The following is a 27,234-nucleotide window of genomic DNA, read 5'->3' as shown; positions in this document are numbered from 1 at the left end:
CGGTTTGTAGCCAACACTGTAATGTGAAAGTAGCATCATTGCTATTCTATCCTCATAGAAGAAACTATTGTATTTTGTGCAAAGCTATCTGACAAGGGCAAGCTTTCATCTGGGCCGTGATGCCCTTCAAATACTATGTCACTGATACCAACATATCTTACAGTCACAAAATAACCAGAGTTAGAAATACAGAAAGTTGAGTCCCTATAAAGGATTTATATTCCGACACTCCTTCAATATGTATACTGAAACGGGCCGTCCTTACATCTGATCCACTCACCAGCGCAAATCTGCAATGTTTACCGTTATAATTGCTCCTTGTGGTTTCTCACTGCAGAAGCTGGCTGCTTGACAGCTCTCAAAATTCATACCATTTCATGTGCTCACTTTGGATACCATGTTTCATGTGCAAGTTTTAACTTTTTTTCGCAACTAAAAAAATGATAATAGAGCTCACATAGTTATGGCAAGAATAAGGATACCATGTCATTACAAATGCAGTTCTTGAAACAACATTTGAGCTCAATCAAACTCATCAGGTTTAGTAATATCCTCTAAAACAGGAAATTTGCTCTAACTAGTCTGATCATGTGACATCAGATCAACAACAATATAATGTAGTTAACTGCTCTCTGACGTGGCTGAGTAAACAATTCAAGGTCAATAGATGCTGGCCTTGTCTATTATCATATGAAAGAATAATAGTTAACATTTCAGATTAGTGCATTTTTATCAGAGGAACCCCCTATATTTCTCTCGGCTTTTGCTGCCAGACCTGCATAGTATTTCCAGCATTTTCTGTTTTTACTCCTAACCATTTAACTTTGCCATTGTTGTTTTGACACTGAGGTCAGGGGTTGTTTTTAGTGCCGAGTCCATGTCCTGGTTGTGGCATTTTATTATTTTTAGGCGTATTACAATTCCAAATACAATGTGCAAATGATTTCAAATACCTAAAGTATAATTTTTAAGGAGCTGCACTGGACGATAATATTTTATGAGTTAGAAATATATAAAACGTACAATATTGTCTTAGTTGGAATGCGGGGGAGTACGAGCATGTCGTATCATTGGACGCAAAACGTTGACTGCTTTCTCTCCACGGATACCGCCAGACTTGCTGAGTTTCTCCACCACTGAAAACAACAAGTGCTAGAGATCAGAGCGGGTCAGGCAGCGTCCATGGAGAGAGATCAAGTTAACATTTCCAAATGTCATTTAGGCTCGAAACGTTGGCTTACTCTCTCTCTCTCCGTGGATGCTGCCTGACCCGCTGCGATCTCCAGCATTTGTTGTTTTCAGTTCAGTTTCCAGCCTCAGCACTAATTTGCTCCCACGTTGAGTGTCTCCAGCAATTCCAGATTTTTGTTCCAGATTTCCAGCAATTCTCAGTTACTGGACTTTATTTTAATGCTTTATTGCTGCTGTTGTTGCATTTGTTTATCTTTCATGAGTGAGAAGGTCATGCATCCGAGGGAATCGATTTCTGAACAGGGGAATTCCGTCGTTCATGGGAGTCGGAGCGAAAGCCCCCTCTCGCGCGGCGGATGGAAGAGAGCCAAACTTAATTTTTTTGAAAAGTGTGCGCGTGCGGTGACGCGCAGCGGTTTGAGTGGGCGGGCGCGCGGACGGCGGTTGTGGCGGCGGGGAATGGAGGCTGGCGCCAGCGCGAGGCGGCCCCACTGCAGCTCAGAAGGTGCACCGTGAGGCTCGCGGTTCCTGGAGCCCGGGTCCTCCCGGGAGGGAGGTCGTGGTGGTGGTGGTGGAGGAGGAGGAGCTGCTGCTGCTGCTACTACTATTGCTGCACTGTGCGCCTGTCAGTGTTTCTCTCCCTCCTGAGGAACCATGAGACAGGACGTGGCAGCAGAAAACCATCTCCTACTCCCCAGCTACTGCAGCTGCTTCCGCTGCACAGACACCGGGATCGTCTGAGGGAGGAAGGAAATAGAAACATCCTTTTATTTTCCCTCTATCGTTTTGTCTCACAACCGCTCGGCCTTACGGGAACATCCTCATCCCCCTTCTTTCTCTCCTCCCCCTTCTTTCTCTCCTCCCCCCTCCCCCCTTAATGGGGTAACCGCTGCAGCAGCAGTCGGCCAACATTTTTAACCCTCTGCCGCTCGCTTCTGTTCGCCCCCGGTCTGCGGTGCGACCTCCCTCCCCCTAAATATATGAAACTATCTATCAGAAGGAACCCAAATTTTACGATTTGCGAGGTCCTTTTCTTTTCCCCTCTATTGCACCAATTCCTGAAGAGAGAGAAAATGTTTGCAGTTTGTTTTATTTTGGATGAATAGATCGTTGGCGTGTTTTATTTTAATTTTTTTTGTGGTTGGCCGGTAGACTGGATTTTCCTCTCACCCCCCGTGACCCGGACATGTGGAACTCTGGCAGTGGCCCCCTGCAGATACTGAGCAAAGTGTTGAAGAAGTTGAGCAAAGGTCAGCACTGGGCGCTGAGCCGGGGTTTGCAGAGACCCTGCCCCAACTCGCTGCTGCTGGCCCAGGGGGAGGCGGCTTCCTACGAGGAGAGGGTGCAGGTGAAGCCCGAGCTGAGCCTGCAAGAGCAGGGGCTGGAGAGCGAGCTGCCCATCCTGGGGGACCCCAAGGGCACCTGCCTGAATGGCTGCTGCCTGAAGAGCTTCCTGCTGGTCTGCCTGCTGACCCTGGTCTGCTTCTCCTCGCTGGCGCTGCTGCGGCGCTACCTGAAGGAACTGCTGCTGTGGGTGGAGGGCTTGGACAGCTTGGTCGGGGCATTGCTCTTCGTCGTGGGCTTCATCGCCGTCTCTTTCCCCTGCAGCTGGGGCTACATCGTGCTGAACGTGGCCGCCGGCTACCTGTACGGCTTCGTGCTGGGCTTGGGACTGGTGGTGGTCGGGGTGCTGATCGGGACTTTCATCGCTCACCTGCTCTGCAAGCGGCTGCTGGCGGCGTGGGTCACCGCCAAAGTCCGGGCCAACGAGCAGCTCAGCGCCGTGGTCCGGGTGGTGGAAGGAGGCAGCGGATTGAAGGTGGTGGCTTTGGCCAGACTCACCCCCATTCCCTTCGGGCTGCAGAATGCAGTGTTTTCGGTGAGTGTCCCTACGTAAAAGTCGTTATTCGGAGCACGTATGACAGAGTACTTAGACCTGTAGCATCACTATGACAATTGTGTTACCCAAAGAGAAACTACTGCAAACTTATTCAAAACAACTCATTCCTCAGAAGTATTCAACGCATGTCTTGGCATATTACTCCCCCCACCCCCACCCCAGTCTAGACAGGAATACGTCTTGCTGTCTGGTTTAAAATCAGAATCTAAGTAGCAGTTTTAGTTTAATGAGAGACTATTTTCCGGATATAGTGTCTAGGGAATGAGTGCATGGATAAATTAGCGCATCCCAAGTTGCGCTTTGACTTTCAATTACAGTGCTTCTCAGATAATTCTGAAACTCTTTGGCTTCTAATATCAAACAAGTGGGCGGCATGGAAGAGTATTTGTTTAATTTCCATGGAGACTTCTTGGTTCCTCCAGACTGAAAATTACTGCTGTTGCTTAGAGAATGTGAGTAGTTGTACACTTAACATGGTACTGCTCAAAATTAAATTTAATTCAGACTTGTAAAACTGATACTTCAGACAGTTTTCCATTAGCTCATGATTCTTTATTCATGAGGAAATCAAACATGACCATCCAGAATCCATATACAATTATTTTTCACCCATTGTTGGCACATATGATATACTCTTAAAAGATGAAACCTGTACTTTATTTTGGTCACTTCATTTTACACACTGTGCATCTTACAAGTCTTCCAACAAATGGTCAGTAACAGGATACTGTAATTGTGTTCAGTTCTGGTTGCCAAACTTAAGAAGGATGAGGAGTTCCTTGGGAGGGCATAAAATTATGCAGAATGACATGGATAAGTGAATTTAGCTATGATGTTAGGTGGAGAAGCTAGAGTTGTTCTTTGGAGTAAAGAGGGGATTGAGGGGAATCTGTAAGAGATGTGCAAAATTGACAGGTTTTGGTAAGGTAGACAGATGGGCTGTTCCCAATATCTAATGGTTCAAGAATTAGAGGGCATATTTATGGTTTTGAGCAAGAGTTAGAAAGGGGGAATAGGAGGAGGAACATATTTTGTAATGCAGACACTGGCACTGACTTGAAACAAAAATAGAAATTGCTGGAGAAACCAAGCAGGTACTCTTGACTAGTGACTCTTCATCAGAATCTGATGAAGTTGGCTATTGCAAGGACGGTAGGAGTGATTCCAAAAGCAAATTAGATTGGAAGTTGAGGAAAATATACCTGCAAGATTTTGTGAATTGAAAGAAAGAATGGCACTAACTGGATAGCTCTTCCGAGATCTGGTGTGGTCCTGGGTCAAATTGCTCTCGTGTTAAGATGACCCTAAACTACCTGGTGAAGCAACTCTGAAATAAATAGTATTTGCCGCTGCGTTGGCTTAGCTAAAAATTTGGATTGCATCAGTAGGTAGTTCTGCACTTCTGCATATCCACTCTTTGTGCTTTGCATCTGATGCAGCACAGCTGTAATAGATGCAGAAAATGTAAAAAGTACTCCTAAGTCTGGCAATATCTATAGAGAGTCAACATTTGTCTCATTAACCTGAAATGTAAACTTTGTTTGACTTCACACATGGTTCTGTCTAATGTTTACACCCATTTATATTTCTGATTTCCAGTATTTAGTATTTCACTTTTGCAGTATAATTGTGGTCTCTGCAAAGTCTCATTTAAAAGCATTCTAGAAACAGTTTCAGCATATGGAAAAAACTGATGGGAAAATACAGAGCAAGTGGGCATAATTTTTAAATTACATCTGTGCCACTTCTCTCTCAGGCGTGTGGAAATCTAGATCACTTAACTTTAAAATATAGATTCTTATTGACAATTTCAAGATTTTTGAAATGATTTTTGTTTGTCAAGGATACTGAGGAATGTGAGCATTGGTGATTTAATAGAGTTGAGGTACAGGTTGGTCCAGATTTTGTGGTGGAGCTGGTTCAAGGGCCTGAATGGCTTATCTTACTAATACAATGTAATTGATGGATATTTGATTTAAATGTCCCAAATGATTTTGACCTTGCTGTGTAATACATATGCAGTTTTGGACTCCTTATGAGGAAGGATGCTTGTGCTATAGAGAGAGTGCAGTGAAGATGTACTGGCTGTTTCCTGGTATAAAGGAATTGATGTATGTAGTGGCTGAATTGGTTAGGATAATATTCACTGGACCTTGGAAGAAGGAAGGGAACCTCTGAGAAACTTATAAAATTTTACAAGGACTGGATGATGTAGATGCAAGAAGAATGTTCCAGAAGGTGGGGGAGTCCAGAACCAGATGTTATAGTCTAAGAATACTGGGTAAACCATTTCAGACTGAGGTGAGGAGAAATTTCTTCACCCAAAAAGTAGTAGATGGTAAAAATTGTATGATTTCAAAAAGCAGTTGGATATAACATTTGGGGCTAAAGAGATTAGATTAGATTACCTACAGTATGGAAGCAGGCCATTTGGCCCAACAATTCCACGCCAGCCCTCTGAAGAGTAACCCATTCAAGACCTGTTCCCTACCCTCTATTTACCCCTGAGTATGCCTAATTCACCTGACCTGCGCATTTTTGGATTGTGGGAAGAAACCCACGTAGACACAGACTCCACACAGACAGTCACCCGAGGTTGCAACAGCAGTGCTAATCACTGAGCCACCATGGTGCCCCAGGTCGAAGGATATGGGGGGGAAAACAGGAGCAGGCAGTTGAGTTGCATAATTGGTGATGATCATAACGAATGGTGTAGCAAACTGGAAGAGCTGAATGCCCTCCTCCTGGTCCTATTTTCTGTATTGGAAATTAATTTGAATGCCTGAATCACAGTAAGATCTGTCCAGTAGGAAGTGATACATTTTTTGGAAGCAAGGGTTAGTTGTTCAGGGAGATGTATCAAAATGAATGTTTCATTAGTCAATGAACATGTCGTTGTCATCTGTGTTCAACGTAAATGATTTTGAAAATGAGAGGAACAAAGTGAAATTTGCTGTAAAACCAACTTGGGAGAACTCTGCAGGCATCTCAGAATGTAGACCTTGACCTGTAGGCCTTGGGGATTAGGCTGATGTAATTTAATGGGACCAAATATCAGTTGAGACTGTCAGATGAGTAATAATGCAATGTAAAACGCTATGTCTGAGTGAAATTTGTGTGGTATTTTAAATTTAAGCGCCTAAATTGTATGAAAGATGTTGGAATAATTTTATTCATTCATATGATGCAGACATAATTTATTGCTCATTACAATTACCCTTAAAATAGGTTGTGTGCCTCTTATGGACTGCTGAAGTCCATGTTGTGATGTTGCTCTCAGTGCTGTTACAGAGGGAGTTCTATGATTTTGACCTAGTGACAGTGAGGGAATGGTACTTTATTTCCAAGCTATGATATCTGCTTTGGAAAGGATCTTTGGGTTAGTGATCAGTGTTTCCTTTATCCTTCCTGCCTGGGTGACTATGCAGCAGTCTATCACGTGCCATGCACTACTTGATGGTGAACTTAGTTCAGTTACCACCCTTGCTCATAAGAAAAGAACTGACACGCTGAAAAAGTAGAAATCGAGAATCAAACCTGACATCAATAACACGGATTTACAACAAAAATTCACTTGTCATGAAGCTATGCCAGAGGTTAGCTCAAAATGTGTTGCTGGAAAAGCGCAGCAGGTCAGGCAGCATCCAAGGAACAGGCGTTTCAGGCATAAGGCCTTCTTCAGGAATGCCCGGAACGTCGAATCTCCTGTTCCTTGGATGCTGCCTGACCTGCTGCGCTTTTCCAGCAACACATTTTCAGCTCTGATCTCCAGCATCTGCAGACCTCACTTTCTCCTATGCCAGAAGTTAGCCTGCTTGCTGACCTCTTGCTTCTCTTCCAATTGGTGCAACTCTAATCCTCTTGCTTGCTTCCTCCCTCCTCCTCTTTGCTCATCACCCATCCCTTCACTTAACACAATGGCGGTATGGTGAGCAGGATATGCCAGTAAGGTTTAATTTTTTAATAATTTAGTTAATAATTTTTTTATAATTGTAAAGTGGCATGGTTGCCACTGATTAATAGTAATGTTTATGGCATTCCCACCACGAAAGTTTGGTGGGAGTTGTGAATAAAAAGAAAAACTGTCATTCCTACTAAAAAAATTAGTCCTTTAAACGTATTGTCTTTTTAATGAATTGGCATGCTATCTGATTTGCTCAGTGGACATCTTGGAAATGGACTGATTTCTGCTCTGTACTGTACTGCTGCAATAAACATGAGATTTATTTTCAGTTTTCTTCTTTAAACTGGGAAGACTTTGGTGGGAAGTTTGCAAATGGTGAATAATTTGCAGCAAAACATAAAACTGCTCCATAGGGAGCAGTGATTTACAAAACAGTTTGGTAAGAGCAGGTGTCAAATACCTAGGGATTAATGTAACCTCATTGTTGGAGAAATTGAACCTATGCGGTGCGTTCTTATCCTGAAAACATAGGTTGACTGTCTCCATCTTTGTAGGACTACATAAACTTGAATCTCAATATTATGTATTTATCTTTAAAATTATGTAGAGTTGACTGATCCTGTTTTTGTGTGTGTGTGTGTATTGGAAATTTGCTAATCTGTTCAGTGGCTTTGTGAAAAAAAGATAAAGCGTGTCTGGGCATTATGAAGCTTTTAAAGAAACAATTTATTTAAGCATACAGTAATTATAAAATATACTGGAGTTTTGAGAAACAGTATCATGGACACAGGCAGAATATGTTGGAGCTGAAAATAAAATGAATATGCTAGAATTACTACATGGATCAGGTGACACCAGAGGAAAATAGTTAATGAGGTTGATGCTTTGTCATCATTTTTATGACCTGTAATGTTTGACAGCAGTTCATTAACCTGCAATGTTAACTTTGTTGTACTTTCCATATTGATGAGAAAAATAGTGGCTCACACTGGCACAGAAAGTTGACACTGCTGATGATTCAGTAGGTGCCGATAGTCAGAGGTCTGCACAGAGTCTGCCCTTACAAACATGTGCGGTGCTACTAACACCCAGTTCTGCTGTTTGGCTTTCCCGCTTCACCATGCTTGCTACCTTCCGATTATTTTGCTCCAGATGCTTCACTACCTCCTTCCCATTCACTGCTTTGCTCCCAGGCACAGTGAACAATGAGATAGCATGGCAATAAATGATTGGGAGTGAGGGAATGAGGAAATCATGATCCGAAGGTTGGAATCAATTTAAAACATCTGCAAATTACTCATTTTATTCCTTTTTATTGCAGGCATCTCGCTGCTGTGTTTGGCAGTGATCTCACCAGTGCTGTAAATGTGCCTCCTGCAGTTGCAGTGGTAATAGATACAACCAGTAGTGGTAATCAGTTGGATTTGAAAGCTGTGGCTGTGATGGGAGAGCCTCTTCTTTTTTCAGGATGCTCTTTTATAGCTAACCCATAGCTTTAGAATTGTTAATTGATGGTGTATTTCACTACATAAAAGTATCCCCACTATAGAATTGCAAGTATTTTCTGTAGGGCTACTGCTGGCACTTAAAATGTAAATTGGAATAATGTAGGAAATGGGGTAGGGGAGTGAGAGAGTGGTGAATGTTTCTTGTTGTGCTGCTGGGAATGGCACCTCATTCACCTGATTTTGTTCATTACTTCTATTTCACTCCGCTGAAGATGTCTGGTAGGTTTAAGGTGAGAGAGGAAAGATTTTAAAAAGGACCTGATGGGTAACCTTTTCATGTAGAGGGTGTAGGTATATGGAATAAGCTGACAGAGGAAGTGATGGTGGTGGGGACATTTAAAAGGCTTCCGGATGGGTTCATGAAGAGGCAGGGTTTCGAGGGATATGGGCCAATGCTGGCAAATGGGACTAGGTCAGATTGGAATGTTTGGTCAGCGAGGACAAGTTGGACTGAAGGAGCTCTTTCCATACTCTCTGACTGTAGCACTGTGAAGTATTTCCAGCATAGAAGTTGAAATGGGCAATGTTCATAAATTCAAATTTGCTACGATGCCAAAGGAGGCCATTGCACTGGCTGACCAATGAGGTTTACTGCTTAGTGTCACCACCTGCCTTCTCCTTATACTTTTCCATGTTGTCACTCAAATAATCATCTGCCCTCTTGAGTGCCACAATTGTGCCAATTGATAGCTTCACCAGTGCATTCCAAACCTAAGCTTCTCATTTTATGAAAAAGTTCTTTCTCACAGCACGTTTGCTACATATGTGAATCACATTAAATTTGCCACCTGTTGTTCTCCATTGTTTCATAAGCAGGAACCACGGTAGCTCAGTGGTAAGCTCTGCTGCTTCACAGTACCAGAATCCTGGGTTCGATTCCTGCCTGTCTGCTTGGAGTTTACACATTCTCCCCGTGTCTGCGTGGGTTGCCTCCAGATGCTCCGGTTTCCTCCCACAATCCAAAGATGTTCAGGTCAGGTGAATTGGCCACTATAAATAGCCCACAGTGTTAGGTGCGTTAGTCAGGGGTAAATAAAGGGCAGGGGAATGGGTCTGGGTGGGTTTCTCTTCGGAGGGGTGGTGTAGACTTGTTGGGCCGACGGGCCTGTTTCCACACTGTAGAGAATCTAATCTAACCTATTCTGCCCTGACTCCTCATGTTTTTGAGGACTTCTGTCAGATCTTCTCTTAGATCTTAATGTTCTCCCTTCCGTGGAAAACTCCCTGTTCTTGAATTACTTTCACTAGAAAGTATTGGATCCAGTGTTTCCAGCTTTAAAATATTAGTGAGAGATAAAACAAATAAGTAAGATTATTATTATGCAGCTACAAAAGGGAGACACAAATGTTAGTACAAGGCACCCAGAGATTGGCTTGAAAGATGTTACAAGCGGGAATGATGTCCACATTCTGATGCAAGAGTACAAGTAATGTTACTGTTATTCTTCAGAGAAGGTAAGTCAGTGCTACTTGCAAATAATTATGACAAAGTTGGTAATGTATTTGTTCCATTGGACTTGACGATAGAGTAACTTGTTAATGTAGCAGAACCAGTAAGACAATTGGATTATTAAACAGGCATTGGTGGAAATGGAAATATCTAATGGAAATAAATTTAGTTTGTGCAGTTTGTTACAATATGACGAGATTGCAGGTAAAGTTCCCCAATTTGTTAGTTTCAGATGGGATGCTCCAAGCTGTTAAGCTTCTTGGATGTGGAGGCATGAACAGGTTCCCCATCTCACTTCACAATCCTGTCAATTGATTACAACAAGCTTAGTTTTAAAATTATCCCTACTCTGTTGGATATCTTTTCTCCCAAGACCACATGAATATATGTTTTAAAAGATGTCAATTTAACCATGATTTCTTTGAATTAACAAATTTATTCATTATTAAATATAGGAGAATAAATAATATTACACAGATGTGCATAGATTTGAAATTATGTCCAAAAAATTAGTTACTAAAAAAAAACTCATATCCATAGTGGCCCGTGAATTAATTATAAAGAGTGGATGTCTAAACATTGTAGCTGTTGCAGTGGCGGTTATTGGTAGGGTTGATGTTAGTAGTTGAGCAGTTTGTTATTGAAAGTAAACAAAAAAAACAGTTGTTTTGAACAAGGGACTCTAGACCCAAAACGTTAACTCTGATTTCTCTCTAGATGTTGCCAGTTTTTCCAGCAATTTGTTTTTGTTTCTGATTTTTAAAATTCTTGATTTTGTTGGCTGATTTGAAGTTTCTTTGTTCCTGTTTCATAGAATCCCTACAGTGTGGCAGTAGGCCAATCAGACCATTGAGTCCACACCGACCCTCTGATAAGCATCCTACCCCCATCCTATCCCTGCAACTCCCATGGCTAATTGAGCTCACTTGCACAGGCTTGGATGCTATGGACAATTTAATATGGCCAGTCCACCTTACCTGTACATCTTTGAACTGTGAGAAGAAACAAGAGGACCTGGAGAAAACCCACACAGAGCGGGGTAGTGTGTGCAAACTCAACACAGACAGTCGCCTGTGGTGGAATTGAACCCGGGTCCCTGGGACTGTGAGGCATCAGTGATAACCACTGAGCCATTGCGTTGCCCATTCCTTTCTTAATTATAATTTTCTGGCAATGCTAGTTATGTTGATTTGAGTTTTCCAGGCATTGTTTCCTGAGCTGTTTATTTACATCTTTTATTGCAAAACTCTTTGGATAATTTTCATTTATTTTCATCAAACGATAACTCTGAACTTAATTGATGTTGATTGTGAATGTATGTGAAATGAATATAATTAGAAGTAGAGTTGGGTAGATCAAAACATTGCCTTCAGGATTAGAATTTCATTTGTACGTTCAGAATGAGATGAGTAGTATATCTGGTTGAAATACAATTTTAATGCTTTGAGGGTCCGCAATAGCTGTTGCATGGTTGTTATAAGGAAACTTCTCATGAAGTTGAAGTGATTCTGAATTATTTGGAGAGTAAAAACCATTATGAAAACCTAATGAAGCTACCACTGGTACAAATTATGTTTATGTCATGTCCAAAAGTTAACTACAAGTTATGTGCCAGTGTGTTATATTCCACCTTAATCTTTTTTAGACATTCTAGCTAAGAAATGCTTATTTATGACTATTTTCCAATTAGTTTTATATTTTTATAATTTTTATTCATTCTTGTGGGATGTGGTATCTCTTTTTGGCCAGCTTATTGCCCACCTCTAGTTGCTTTTGACAAGGTGGTGGTGAGTTGCTGTCTTGACCTGCTGCAGTCCACCTGCTGTGGATTGGCCCACAATGCCATTAGGGAAGGAATTCCAGGATTTTGCCCCAGCGACAGGGAAGAAACGGCGATATGTTTCCAAGTTAGAATTGTGCATGGGCTTGGAGAGGAGCTTGAAGTTGGTAGTGTACCCATGCATCTGCTGTCTTTGTCCTTCGAGATGAAAGCGATCATAGGTTTGGAAGGTGCTATCTGAGGATCTTTGAATTTCTGCGGTGCATCTTGTCAGTAGTGCACACTTCTGCTGAGTGTTGATGGAGGAGTGAGTGGATGCTTGTTGGAGCTGTACCCATACAGGCAAGTGGGGAATATTCAATGACAGTCTGGATTTCTGCCTTGTAGATAATGGGCAGGCTTTGGCAGATCAGGAGGTGAGTTACTCGCCACAGTATACCTAACCTCTGACTTGTTTTTGTAGCCACTGTGTTTATGTAATGAGCCCAGTTGAGTTTCTGGTCAGTGGTATGCCCTTGAATATTAATGATAGTAACACCATTGAATGTCAAGAGGCAGTGGTTAGATTGTCTTTTGTTGGTGATGATCAGCACCGGACATATGTTTAGTGCAAATGTTACTTGTCACTTGTCAGCTCAAATCAGGATATTGTCCAGGTCTTGTTGCATTTGAACATGGCCTGCTTTAGTGTCTGAGGAGAAGTGAATGGTGCTGAATATTGTGCAATCATTGGCAAGCATCCCACTTCTGACATTATGATGGAGGGAAGACCATTGAAGCAGCTGATGATGTTTGGGCTGAGGACACTACCCTGAAACTGCTGTAGAGATATCCTGGAGCTGAGATGACTGACCTCTAACTACCACAAATCTTCCTACATTCCAGTTAAGACTCCAATCAGTGGAGAGTTTGCCCCCAATGCCCATTGATTTTGCTAGGGTTCCTTGATGCCACACTGGGTTGAATGTAGCCTTAATGTCAAGGGCTGTCACTTTCACCTCACTTCTGAAATTTAACTCTTCTGTCCATGTTTGAATGGAGGCTATAATGAGCTCTGAAACTGTCCCTGGTGGAACCCAAACTGGGTGTTATTGAGCAGGTTATTGATGAGCAGGTGCAGCTTGATAGCACTGTTGATGACACCTATGATCACTTTATTGATGATCAACAGTAGAGTGTTGGGGTGGTCATTGGCCAGATTGGATTTGTCCAGACTTTTATGTACAGGTCATACCTCGGCAGTTTCCCTCATTGTTGGGTAAATGCCACTGCTGTAACTACGCTGGAACAGCTTGGAAAGGGAGCAGAAAGTTCTGGAGCAAATGTTGTCAGGGCCCATAGCCTTTGCAGTACCCATTATCTCCAACTGTTTCTTGATATCACATGGAGTGAATCGAATTGGCTAAAAACTGGTATCTGTAATGCTACGGATCAGTGGAGGAGGCTGCGATGGATTATCCACTTGGCATTTTTTGGATGAAGATTGCTGTGTATGCTTCAGCGTTACCTTTTGCAGTGATGTGCTGGTCTTTCCCATCACTGAGGATGGGGATATTTGTGGCGCTGCCACCTTTTAGTGAGCTGTTTAATTGTCAACTAGATTTGGTAGAAGAGCTTGGATCTGATCTGTTGGTTTTGGGATTATTTAGTTCTGACTATCACTTGTTGCTTATGCAAGTACTTCTGTTTGGTAGCCTCACCAAGTTGTTACCTTATTTTTTTACATATACCTGCTGCTGCTCCTCCAGACAGCCCTCCTGCAGTCTACATTTTTTTTTGTTAAAATTGCTTTTGCAGATACTGCATTCTACATGTCTCCCAGTTGGTTAGTGTTCTCCTGACTCTCTGGAATTGCTGGAGAATGATCACACTAACAACAATTTAGTGTCAGTTCATATATGAGGAGAAACACTTGGCAAACTATGACTTGATTTACAGAATTTAGGAACATTTTTGAGCAATGTGTGTGTTCAGATGCTAGCCCTATCAAAAGAGAAATAAAACATAAATTAGGTAAATTTAACATCTATAAAATTGTCCAGTAAAGTACAATTAGTACTTGCATTCAACCCTACTATATTCTTCTGTACACTTGAGGCTTCAGTGAGGATTGTTCAAAGCAAATAGCACAACTCACAGAACACCGAATGCGGGAGCAAAAAATGACCTTAAGTCTGTAATTTCTGGATTGATGTTTAAAAATCATCAAAGCTATCAAATTCTCAAAAACATCTGTCAGGTGACAAAGTACAGTGTTTTTTTTTGTCCTTCCCTCCCATATGCTATATGATGTAGCCTGCATACAACTCTGATTTCACTGTATGATTGACACACAATTTTATATCCTGTGGACTGGAGCAGCCAGTCATTTAATTGCAAACAATCATTGCTAACTAAACTGATGAACAAAGTATTGGATAAACGCATTACCAAAGATAGTTTTACATCAACCAGACCTTAGCAATCCTAGCCCTATCAAGGCATCCTTGCTAACTCCTGAGGACTAGTGTCCAGTTGGGAAGAGTTCCCTCTCACATTTGGGAAACAATAGCCTGATATTGTAGATATTCTTATTTTTGAGATATAAATAATGTTGACAATGCTGATTTTTTTTTAGCTCTTGTTCTATCATTTGCCGGTATGGGTGCAGCTCCAAAATAACTTGAAGCTTGACCACTACCCAGGATAAAGAAGCACGCTTGACTGGCACCACATCCACTCCCTCCATCACTGATGCTCAGCAGCAGCGGTGTGCACTGTCTTCAAGTTGCATTGCAGAGATTCACCAAGGCTGTTTACGTTGCACTTTGCAAACTTACGACTACTCCCACCTGGAAGCACAAGAGCAGCAGATATCTAGGAACACCACTACCTGCCAATTCCCATCCAAGCCATTCACTGTGGTGACTTGGAAATATATCACTGTTCCTTCAGTGTTGCTAGGTCAAATCCATGGAATTCCCTGCCCTAAGGGCATTGTGCGTCAATCAACAGCACATGGACTGCAGCGGTTCAATAAGGTAGCTCCCCCTCTCAAAAGCAACTAAGGATCAGCAATAAATGTTGGCCAATCAGCGATACCCACACCCCACGGTGAATTAAACGAAAAGTCAATTAATACAACGTACTATTTTGAACTGGTCACTGAGGAGTCAAAAGTAGATGTTCCTGTAAATTCAAAAAAAATATAAAATGGGTGAAAAATTCTAAAGGGGTGCAGGAACAGACGGATCTCAGTGTATATGTGCATACATCTTTGAAAGCAGCAGGATAGGTGGAGGGAATAGTACACAGTGTACAGTTCCCTACTTTATTATGGGCTTAGAGTACAAGAGCAAAAAGGTGATGCTGAATGTGTGCACTTGTTAGACCTCAGCTAGAGTGTTGTCTACAAATATAGGTGTCACACTTTAGGGAAGAAAAGAATGCATTGGAGAAAATGCAGAAGCAATTTACTAGAAAGGTACCAGGAATGAGAAACTTCAACTATGAGGATAGATTGAAAAAGTTAGGACTGTTCTCCCTGTGGAAAAGACAACTGAAAGAAAATCTGAAGTTTTCAGAGTCATGAAAGGGTAAAGTAGATAGGGTGACACTTCTGTTTGTAAAAAAAAAACATGAATCCGAGGCCATGGATGTGCTGTGCACATGAAGTGAAGATGATGTATTAAAAACAAAATTATGGTCACCTTCAGCTAAGTAGTTAGGTAATGCAATGTATTGCTTGGAGATGTGGTGGTGGCAGGTTCAATTGAGGCATTGAAAAAGCATTAGATTATTTTTTGGTTAGTAATGATGTGCATGGAAATGGGGAGAGGTCAGGAGATTGGCAGTCTGAATCGGCTAATGCAGGCATGATGGGTCAAAAGACATCCTATGGCACTGTAATTCTGCGATTACCTGTTATTGAGAGTACACTTATAAGTTTGTTTGAGATGAACTCGTATTGGATAAATCAGTTTTTAGCGGCAAATCCCACATGGTAGAGAGATCTACAAAGTAACTATTATTGAACTTTTATTCTGAGCCTTTAACTTGCTGAGTTAGATTCTTGCTTCATCGATCTGTCAACACCAGGAATAAAAATATTTGAGCAATGTAATTTCAATTAACTCATGTGATGTGCTGAAACAATTGGCATTAAGTCTCTGGTCCTATTAGCGGTGATCCTGAATCTCTAGCCATAATGCACAAGCTGTCTATTATTATCTCATTTGAAAGGACTATTTGTTAGCATTTAACAAAAACCCGGTTCTGTTTTACTTCATTTGGCCACTTGCTGCTGCCTCCATGAACAAACATATGCACGTTCCACTGTAAAAAGTTGATACACGTGAACTGTCTGTAGTAGTTTTCTTTCAGCCAGATAATTCTGAAGGGCTGTCTTTAAATGAGTGTTGCTATTTTTTTTGGTGTTTTCAGACTTGCAGGGACATATCAAATATTTGGATGTACCATTATTACTTTGAAGTTTAAAGTGATGTTTGAATGACTATAATTTTTAAGTGGGGCACATTCCACAGCAGTGCAGCACCTTCACATTGTGGAAGTAGTTCTATGATAAGAAAAAGAATTGTGTTGTGTCATGGGAGTCAAAATAGAGCCCCTGGTTCTTTCAGTCTGTTCCACCATTCAACATCATCATGGCTGAATTGATAGTTCTCAACTCCACTTTCCTGTCTTTTCCCCATAACCCTTGATCCCCTTACTGATTTAAGAATCTGTCTCAGCCTTGAATATTTTAAATGATCTAGCCTTGACACACCCTCTGTTGTTAAGAATTCCTCAGATTTACAACTCTCTAATAGAAGAAATTACTATTCATCTTTGTCCTATCTGGGTAATTCTTTGCACTGAGATTACGCCCTCTAGTCCTCGACACACTCAGAAGTGGAAACAACCTTTCTAAATTTCCCATGTAACAATACCCCATAACAATCTTGTGTTTCAGTAAGGACTGTCATTCTTAACTCCGTTTACTCATCCATAGCTGACAACCTTACATTGTGTCCCCAGACAGTTAGCTTTTAATATTTGGATTGCTGTTCCTTTCTATACATGTTTCCAGGATACGTTGCTGAACATGGGTGCAAATTATATCCAAAGTGAATATTTAATTGAGGTTTGTCATGGAAATAATGAAACAGCTGCTTAATTTGAGCATCTGATAGAGATATGTTATAATAGTTGGAATATCATTGAAACTGGATGGAAAAAAAGAGAACAGCTGTTGTGATCAGAGTCAGCTGTGGTAATGGAATATTTTGCAATCCAAATCTATAAACAATCAACAAGTTCTTAGTTCTTACAGTTGCCAATAATCACTGAGCCCAAGACTGGGTAAAATTGAAGTGAAGTTTATCCTGTATTGATCAAATATGCAGTGTTAGAGTTTGGATTGGTGGCTTTATAGGCAGGTTACAAGCCATTTATCATAGCACTTTTTAAACTACCAGCCAGTAGGACTTTGGTCTGTGGATATCTACAGACCATACCACTGAATACAGGATGATATCACAGAGACATGTGTTTCTTTTGGTTCATAGAATATGAACATTGAGTGAAGACTAACATTTGTTTTTGAGAAAGGTGATGGTGAGCAGCTAAGTATACTGCAATGAACTTACAACAGTTAGAGGGTTGCAGAATTTTGACCTTGCAACAATGAAGGGATGGTGAAATGCTGGCATAATTGGGATTCTGTAATTTGAAGGGTAACATGTCAGGTGGGAGTGTTACTATGTGCCTGCTGTCCTTGTTCTAGGTGGTAGAAGTTGTGTATTTGGAGGGTTATGCTGCAGAATCCTTAAAACGGCAGTGCATCTTGTAGATAACTTGCTCAGCAGTCTAACCGTGGCATCTATCCTTGATTCATTTGGATGCTTGAAATAGCTAGAGTACAGGAGGAATTTATTCAACATGCAGTATCTATGTTGGCTTTCAGCAAGAACATTTGGCTAGTCTTGTTGTCTCCAATTTCTGCAGCCTTGCAATCTGCTTTCTTTTCAGATGCTAAGCCAATCCCCTTTTGAAAGCTGCCATTGAATCTGCTTCCATCCCACATGCGTCCAATGTATTCCAGTCCTGACCATTTGCTGAGTGAAGACATTTTTCTTCATGTTGTCATTGGATCTTTTTCCAGTTTTCTGCTCTTGAACCTTCTTGAATCTTCAGTGTCGTCTTTGTAGACCAGTCATGCTTTTGAATATTCCCATCCAAACTCCTGTCAGCCTTTTCTTTGGATAAAAGCAGTTTGCTTGTCTCTAATCTACTTAAATAACTGGAAGAAAAAAATCCCCAATTTGATGCAACTGTTTGTTCCTTGAAATAATTGTATGGTTTTGCTCTTGCAGATTACAGATTTATCTCTCCCAAATTACCTTGTTGCATCTTCAGTTGGATTGCTCCCCACTCAACTTTTGAATTCTTACCTGGGAACGACACTACGTACAATGGAAGATGTTATTGCTGAGCAGAGTGTCAGTGGATATTTAATATTCAGTTTGCAGGTAAGCTGTTTTGCTTGCATTATATTCTCATTAGCAATGAAAATTCTTTTGATATTATGGTATTATGCAAAGAGGGGATTATAAAATTAATGCTACTTTGCATAAATGCCATACTACATGTAGTCATGCTGTATACAAAAATTAGTGTGGCATATTAGGGGTCATTTAAGTAAGAATCTGTGTCTAAGAAAGAAGAATAATCTCTGATCTGATTGCCCCACATTGTTGACCAGATTTCAATCTTCTCTTTACCTGTTCCATCCTTTTCATTTTTAGAGAATTTTGTTTTGTTTCATTTTGCCAGAAGAACCCTGGCTTGCCATCATTTTTCTAATACTTTTACAAAGCATTATATGCATCTAGGGTCAAAACATCTTCAAACAAAATATACTAGAAGCATTATATAAATACAAGTTGTTACTCCAGCATTGGGTTCTGTTCATGTCTCATAATTCCTCTAGATTTGGAAGAAAACAGTTTTGCAAACAGTATTTTAGACTAGAACTGTGTATTCTGCAGAATATACTTTGCGTAGGACCATAGAAGTGAGTACAAAACCAGTCTATTGATCCATTGTCTCTTAGGATTTCCAAAAAATAGGACACCATCTTCTGCTTGAGATTTTTTTTCCAAGCACCTTTTTGAATTTTACAGTTGTCTTTGCTTCCTACTACTTGTTGTAAAACATTTTCCAGAACACTTTTTGACATTTGACATTTTTCAGAATTATTAATCAATTTAATCTGATAGCTGTATCCCTATTATGCATTAGTATTATTCTGCCTTTTCATTGGTCCCTTGTCTACTGTTTTATAGTCCCTGAGAGTTTAAAGGATTAAAGTTTATCTCCATTTTGTTCAGTGCTTTTGAACTCTCACAATTGTGTCTAAGACTTTAGTGTTGATGACTGTCCTTCTCCCTGAATGTAAAATTGGCAGGAGATTTTTGCATAGCATAATAGAATATTTTGGGATTCATCCTGTAAGTGACTGAGGTCCTAACACTTCTCCTTGTAACACTTTGTTATTCATGATCTACCATGGTGGTTACATCTCAAAAAAAACCTAGTTGTAATTGTATTGATTTTGATCATACTATAATTTTCAAAGTGCATCCTTTGAACTTTTTTAATAAGATTACTAATCAGGAAATTGCTGCAATGTCTGGCTAACTGCTCTGCATTTCCCTGTTTACTTCCCTCCTCCTTTACTGAATAGTGGAGTTACTTTTCCTCCCTTTCAATCTCTTTCCACTTCTGGAATATGAATAATTTTGAAAAGCCATAACCAGTATATCCATTATCTCCATGGTGCTATTTTTTCAGAGCCCTATTAGCTACGTCATTAGGTTTTGCAGTTTTATAAGATTTAATTTTCTCACTTATTAGCTCTTTGACTCCATATTTCTTGTATGTAAGCTGCACACAGCATGTTGGTTCACAGTCTCTGTCATTTCTTCATTTGTTTGTGCCTCTAACAGGCCAATACATACTTTACTGATCCTTTTATATACCTATCGGTATATCTATCTCTTAACCATATTCTTAATTTTAGGGTGGCACGGTGGCTCAGTGGTTAGCACTGCTGCTTCACAGCGCCAGGAACCCGGGTTCCATTCCCGCCTTGGGCAATTGTCTGTGTGGAGTTTGCACATTCTCCCCATGTTTGCTTCGGTTTTCTCCCACATTCCAAAGATGTGCAGGTTAGGTGAATTGGCTATGCTAAGTTGCCTATAGTGTTAGGTGCATTAGCCAGGGGTGAATGTAGGGGAATGGATCTGGGTGGGCTGCTCTTAGGAGGGTTGGTACGGACTTGTTGGGCCGAAAGGCCTGTTTCCACCTTGTAGGGAATCTAATCTATATGGCTACATCACTCATTCTATTCTGTTCTTTTTTGTTTTTTATTAACTTTTAGGTCTTTCACTTCGGAAACATTTTGGTCCTCAGCGTTACCATTATTTTTACCACATTGTAAGCAATGTTCCCTCTATACTGTGTGGCAGTGCAGTCACTAGGACGTTCTCTGCTTAACTTTAACTTCTGAATACAGAATACCCTGTTGCACCTGGAGATCCATACAACAGCAAAACAAAGCTATTTATAATGTTGATCGTAAACATCTTTTAATTTAATAGTGTACTTGTCTATGCTAATCCCTTCACCTTTAGGCACTACTTTTATATTCCTTGCAAGTTTACTTTTGTCTATTTTACCCTTCTTATTTGAGCACCATTACTGAACTCTAAACTGCTCCCAATCCTCCTCCTTGCTAATTTTCTGAGCAATTTTGTGACTTCTGTTTGGATTTAACACTTCTGTTAATGTTTTCTGTTAGTCATGGTTGGGCCACTTTTCCTAATGTGCTTTGCACCAGAAAGAAGCATAACATTTTTTTGTTGCATGAGTATTAAGCCATTGCCTATCCACAATTAGGCTATTTAATTTTCCTTGGCACTGCACAAAATCTGAGAGCCTGTTCCTTTGGTGTTTCCTCAACACTTTAGTCTAAAAGGTGTCTTAGTATACACTTCAGGAATTCATCTTTCATAATATTGCAAATATTGTTTACCAAGCTCTGACATTCTGAAACTATGCTGTTGGTCAAAAGACAGTTGTTCACAAGATATCTAAGGAGGGGAAAATGATACTGAGATTCTCTGATAGGGAATGTGAGGCCCTGGTGGACAGGTGGTCTAGAGGAGGGCAGTGTGCCACACCATCCCATTCTGGCAGTCTGACCACTCAGGTCAATAGGAATGGACAGCTGTGATGCAAGTAGGTCAAGGATGTTCACTGTTCTACTTGACCAAGCTGCATGCACTTACCTCACTCCATTTCTGCTACTGCATTCACCTCCTTCCAAATCTTCTGCTGCACCTCTCTCACTAATGTATGCAATACCTTCCATCACTTGATCGTGTTATTCATGCCCCCACCCCCATACAAACCATGTATGACCTCTGCACTGCTTACTTGCTCACCTGGGGCAAGTCAATGCCTTATATTCAGCTGTGCCAATATTAAAGCTAAAGGCATGACCACAAGGAACTTGGTGCTCACTCTGGGTGCTCCTTCCTCACAAGGAGATAGGGCAGTTCCAGGTCACTTCTGCCATCACATGCACTCCTCTCCTCTCTGGAAATGTCAGAAGTGGCAGATCCTTCACCTCCACCCTTTTCTGTTTTCCATATCCCTCCAACTCTAGACCATTTTAGCTGAGGGGTCCATTTACCTTTGTCAACCAAATCTCAAATGCCAAAGTGCTGTACAGTCAAACAGGCACTCTTCACCTTTGCTGCATAACCTGAAATGTAGTGGGAGGGAAAGAAGTAAATAACCTTTTTTTAGAACACCTTGGTGATGTTACTCATATTCAAGAAATGTTTTGTAAAAGCATTAACATTGGTTTGTTTAAGTCTTGATTTATCTCACATTGTAACTGTGCCACCATGATGTCCGATATCCTGTCTATACAGTATGCGTCAGGATTGATCTTCCAGCCTACTGCCACATTTGGAAATAAGATGAACCAGGGCAATAGGTTCTGCTGACACCAATGCCCCTCTTCGTCAAACATCACTTTTCCTTCCTTGACCTCTGTGTGAAAGTATTGATGTTGAATGGAATAGCTGACAATATCAAGGATAGGGAATAAACTTAATGACTCAGCCTCTATAGCCCTGAAGTGCTCATTGCCAATGTGATCTGCAATGCAGGCATTTGTACTTAAGCATGCTGCAAGTGAATTGGAGTGTTGCAGTGAGGATTCTCAGGAATTGGCCATTATTGTATATCATTGTCTGGGTGATGGGTATGCATAGTTGGTGCCCATGGATCTTGCCCCGAGATGCTGCTGTGCGATGTTTCATATGGAGGCCGTTCACAGCCAGCAATGAGATGAAGTCGCCAAGTACTTGATCTGCCTTCCAAGTTGAAAATGGTGACTAGTTTGCTGGGTGGGATAATAGGAAGCTATATGTTAATGAGGCGGGATGTTACATTTATTAATTGCATGAGCAGTAATCCCCCTAAGTAGTCAATTTTCCGTTGCCTAGCAAGATTCTTACCTTGATGTACAGAACTTGGTTAAAAGATGCAGTGAGGTTCGTGATGTTCAGAGAGGCCTTACTAGACTTCACTGCCACATTGCTCATCATAGACCATGTTATTGAGGCCCCTTTAAGGTTCCACCTTTCGTTTTACCTGATGTGTTTCAGGTTGAGAGCGTTCTATCTGAGACCTCTGAGTATATTGGCAAAATGTATGCTGTAAAAGGTTGGCACTAGGTTGAAACCCAGTTTAACTCCACTTGTGATTGGGAGTGAATCAGAAGACTCAGACATACATTAGCTTGCTATTGTGGAATTGCTGAACAATTGCCATGATCTTTTCAGAGCAGCCAAGTTTCATCATTGCCTTCCGAAGGTTGTCTCTATGTTTATTTGCAATGATGGCCTCGAACAGGGCAACAAACGTGATGCACGGGTTCATGTTCTGTTCTTGGCATTTCTCCTGGAGCTTTTTAACTGCAAGCACCATGTCAGTGAATCCATGATCATTTTTGAAACTGTACTGATTCTTTTGCAGCGTATCCTGGATGAGATCTTGCACTAAACAGTTCAGAACGATTTTGATGAATGTTTTCTCAGGGACTGAGAGGAGTGTGATTCTTGTGCATTTGTCTCAAGATTGGCAAGTTGTTTTCCAGTCGTATGAGTGGAGTGCAGATGCATTAGGAGTAGGAGTAGGTCATCTGGCCCATCAAGCCTGCTACGTCATTCAATAAGATCATGCCTAATCTTTTTGTGAACTGAGTTCCACTTAGCCATATGCTCACCATAACCCTTAATTCCTTTACTGTTCAAAATCTATCTATCTCTGCCTTAAAAATGTTCAATGAGGTAGCCTCAGCTGCTTCACTGGCAAGAGAATTTCACAGATTCACAACCCTTTTGGTGAGGACGTTCTTGCTCAACTTGGTCCTAAATCTGCTCTCCCTTATTTTGAGGCTATTTCCCCCAGTTCTAGTTTCATTTGCTCTTGGAAACAACCTCCCTGCTTCTATCTTATCTATTACTAGATGATAGTTTTATGTTTCTATAAAATCCCCCTCATTTTTTAAATTCTAATAAATATAGTCCCAGTCTTGATGTTTAGCTTTGACATTAAAAGAGTAGTGGCGTGTATTAATAGTCAGCAGTACACATGGATCTTGATTCTTGCAAATCCTGCTTTCTGTGTCTCACACTTAGAACTGTTTTGTTGGGAGTAGTTTATGGGCCCAGAGTGCTTTCTGATCTTTTTTATTTCTAATCTCTACCCATACGGGGCCTGATTAATTATCTTCAGAGCCATTTCTTACTATAGTCCTTTTATTTTGCTATCTGGCTACTCAGTATTTTTTACTATCTGCTGTTACAAAATGTGGTGCAACATAGAATAACTGTCTGAACTTTGATATTACAGAAATATCAATTGGATCTAAACTACTTATCTCTGTGTCATTAATTCATCTGTTTTATTGTGAGCGCTTTACACATTCAGATAAGAGCTTTTAACATTTTTAAACTGGTTGCTTGGCTTTATTCAATGTGTGATTAGCATTAAACATTGTCTCTTCTTATTCCATTCTGATTGTCTTTAGCAATTTGCTGCACTGCTGTCTTTAGTTCTGAGGAAGGGTCACTCAACCCAAAACATTAACTGATTTCACTCCACAGATGCTGCCAGACCTGCTGAGCTTTTCCAGCAATTTCTATTTTTACCCCTCTCTTCAGTCAACATTTTTCTTTAGACTTCTGAATTTCCATTTACCTCCCTGTCTCTCTCTTAGTTTAAATCCTTGTCCAAGCCCTAGTTAAATGATTTACTGGGGCCCTGATCCCAGTGTTGAGTGCTTAAGCAGAGTCCAGTCTAATGGAATAGATTCCTGACAATAGCAGAATACTGTTTCCAATGAGTTGCAAATCTTGTCTACTTGGAACTACATGTTTATTTCTTGAATTTACTTGATCGTATGCCCATTGGTCCTTGCCTCAGATTACAATACAGAGTTTGTTTAATTTATGTGTTTTATAATTAAAACCCATAAATTTATGATTATGGTTGTATATTCCAAGAGCTTGCATTTAACTTTTACCAGATAACTGTTCTGTGACTTTTTTCTTCAAGAAGAAGGAAAGGGACACATGTTTTATTTTAACACTGTTCAGTCCCTTGACATGATTTCCTCATGTAATCTAGATTGGAAAATTGAAGTTACTGCTACTATCTCCTGAGTTCCTTTAACTTGGCAATGTGCATGCAGTGAAGGCCTAGTGACTTTTCTTTTAGATTAGATTCCCCACAGTGTGGAAACAGGCCCTTCGGCTCAACAAGTCCACACTGACACTCCGAAGAGCAGCCCACTCCCCTCTGACTAATGCACCTAACACTATGGGCAATTTAACATGGTCAATTCACCTGACTTGCACGTCTTTGGACTGTGGGAGGAAACCCACACAAACACAGGGCAAATGTGCAAACTCCACACAGACAGTCGCCTGAGGCTGGAATTGAACCTGGGACCCTGGTACTGTGAGGCAGCAATGCTAGCCACCGTGCCACTTTTTTTTAACGGAATCCCAGTTACCTGTAACAATTATTTCACAGCCTCCTCCAGCACGTAAAGGCTCACTCTGCAACCATTTGATTGAAAACTGATGGAAAATACTTCATATCAATTTGATATCTTCTGATTAATTGTGCCCTTTCTAGCTCTTTCACTCTTGTACACTTGTAAAGGTTACTTTTTGGTCCTTGTTTCTGTCACCTCCCAAGAACTGTTTTGAACTTGCATCACGTATGAGACCTATTACCTATTTCCTTAACTAAGTTCCAATTAAACTGTTAAACTTTCCTCCCGTTTTTGCCGACATGTTTACTGAAATGGGCAGATTTTATTCTTCAGGCACTGTCCATCGAACACTTAAAACAGATCAAATCCACATTTTCCCTCAAATAAAAGTCAAGATTTGACTGTTGGACCTTCTGGGTGTCTCGGAAAAAGTAAAGGCAATCACCAACCTGCCATTGCTGTGTAAAACCTTTGTTCATATCTCACTTCTCAATTTCCCCCTCACCCACTGCCTTGGACTAAACTAGGCAGGCTGTAATTTTAGTCCCATATTTGACCCAAGCTCATTTACCGATTCCACATTGCCTGCATGAGAAAGACAGCTTTATTCCACCTATTGTAAAATGATTGGCCTTCACCCCTACCTCAACCCAACTATTGAATGCACCCCCATTCATGGCTTTGTCACCTTGAGGGTTATCGATTCCATTGCCCTTGGAAGTGGTCTTCTATCTTTTCTACTCATCTCTATTTGAATCCTATTCACCTGTCACACTCTCCTTTGACTAATATTGGAAAGTATTTAGTTAAAGGCTTACTTTAAATCCCTTCCACACTACCTTAATCTTTAAAACTCCTGTTTGATTAAGTTTCTTTTGTTACTTTTAAAAAAATCTTTGGTTTCTTATCCATTCTTCATGCAACATCATAAGTTTTGTTTCACACTGTGCAAGTTGGATTTTTGTGATTGAGGCTGCAAAATTGTAGTACTTTTAAACAGGTGGATTTATAATGCTAAGTCAGTATGGGGAGTTCAAATCTCAGTTTGTACAGTGACTCCACGTATTCACTAAATTATCCATGTGCTTATACTATTTGCTTCTTCTGTTTGCAGATCTGTATCAGCGTTGGATTGATGTTTTATGTTGTGCATAGGGCTCATACTGAATTGGATGCTGCCATTTTGGCTTGCCAGATGGAGTTGAAGTCTTCACTTATTAAAGGTGGCCATCAAAATGGACCTAACATGACATACTGCAATAAGAGGACTTCAGCCATGACAAGTGGGGGAATAAATGTTGTATGAATGGAAATGATTATATTCAGGGAACTATAAGTCCATCGATCAGTGCTAACTTTAGGTCAGTAGAGGTTAAAGACTAATTGTTGGGCAATACTACAGTATAGCTTTGCACAACTGCCTTAATAGTGAACATGTTAATGGTACAGTATGGCATATTGGTGGAGTTTTGTTGCTCATTATAAAGATAGCAAGATGGAAGGACAACTTTAAAAAAAACATTAATAAGGTATTGCTAACTGAATTGCACAAGCTATATGGTTGAACCATGTCTATCTGTTGTGGAAGAACACATTCTATAACATTTGCTTTAATCAAACAGTCAATGTTTGATTGTCCTCCCCTCCACTATTTACCTTGTAAATTGGTTACAATCAAAATTGTTCAGAGTTATATATATTTGGTGGCAACTGTATTTTCAAATCTATTACATGTGGCATTATGGTATATCAAGTAAGATAATATATTTGTTTATGTGAAGGAACTGCTTGATATCAAATGAGACAAAAAAGACCAAAGGGGCTCCCAGCTTTGGAGAATGAAATGCAATGTCACAATCATGGCTTAGAACAAAGGAATTTTACATGTTATCAAACAATCCAAGTCCCTTTTCAAATCTGGTTAAAGCCATCTTTAAAACATTAAATGTTAGTAGTTTTGCTGATCATAAGCATGAAGTTTATATTAGTGTTTTCATTGTAACCTAATTAAAAAAAGAGTAGCGCACATAGCCCTGTGGCTGCCTGTAATATGCACTTTATATATTTTGGTCCTAATCAAAATGATACCATTTGTAGAATAATGGATGATGACAGAGCAACTCAAAAATAAATGTTCATTGTCTTAGTCTATTGAGGCTGCTTGCTATAATTGAAATTAGGTAAAATCTCGGACATTTCCTAAATAAATTATTTTGCACATTAGAATTAGCATAAATACATTTTATCGTCTTAATAGTGATCAATTTGGACCAGGTGACTTTGGAAACATTCAAAATGTGTGAATTTGCTCCTTCTTGTGAAAGCAGCATAAATATATAAGTATCACAGTGTGATATATATTATCTTAGTCTATTCCA

General features: G+C 40.4%; 1 protein-coding gene across 1 annotated transcript; it reads left to right on the top strand.

Annotated features, from left to right (window-relative positions):
* Nucleotides 1-1,622: 1,622 nt before the first annotated feature.
* On the top strand, nucleotides 1,623-27,234 carry tmem64 (transmembrane protein 64). The gene is made up of 3 exons (XM_060824417.1): nucleotides 1,623-3,070; nucleotides 18,087-18,242; nucleotides 25,971-27,234. Exons 1-3 carry the CDS (start codon nucleotides 2,378-2,380, stop codon nucleotides 26,160-26,162), a joined length of 1,041 nt encoding a protein of 346 aa, XP_060680400.1. The 5' UTR covers nucleotides 1,623-2,377; the 3' UTR covers nucleotides 26,163-27,234.

This window comes from Hemiscyllium ocellatum, chromosome 4, assembly GCF_020745735.1.
Source record: "Hemiscyllium ocellatum isolate sHemOce1 chromosome 4, sHemOce1.pat.X.cur, whole genome shotgun sequence".
In the NCBI taxonomy this organism is placed as follows: Eukaryota; Metazoa; Chordata; class Chondrichthyes; order Orectolobiformes; family Hemiscylliidae; genus Hemiscyllium; species Hemiscyllium ocellatum.
The sequence above is the reverse complement of the archived record's forward strand: the minus strand, read 5'-3'. Positions and strand labels throughout refer to the sequence as shown.

Excerpts from the sequence above, each read along its gene's own strand:
- tmem64 (XM_060824417.1), top strand. The coding sequence starts at position 2,378 with ATGTGGAACTCTGGCAGTGGCCCCCTGCAGATACTGAGCAAAGTGTTG. Across the intron at positions 3,071-18,086 it reads TGCAGAATGCAGTGTTTTCG|ATTACAGATTTATCTCTCCC; the intron begins GTGAGTGTCCCT and ends TTGCTCTTGCAG. Across the intron at positions 18,243-25,970 it reads ATTTAATATTCAGTTTGCAG|ATCTGTATCAGCGTTGGATT; the intron begins GTAAGCTGTTTT and ends TTCTGTTTGCAG.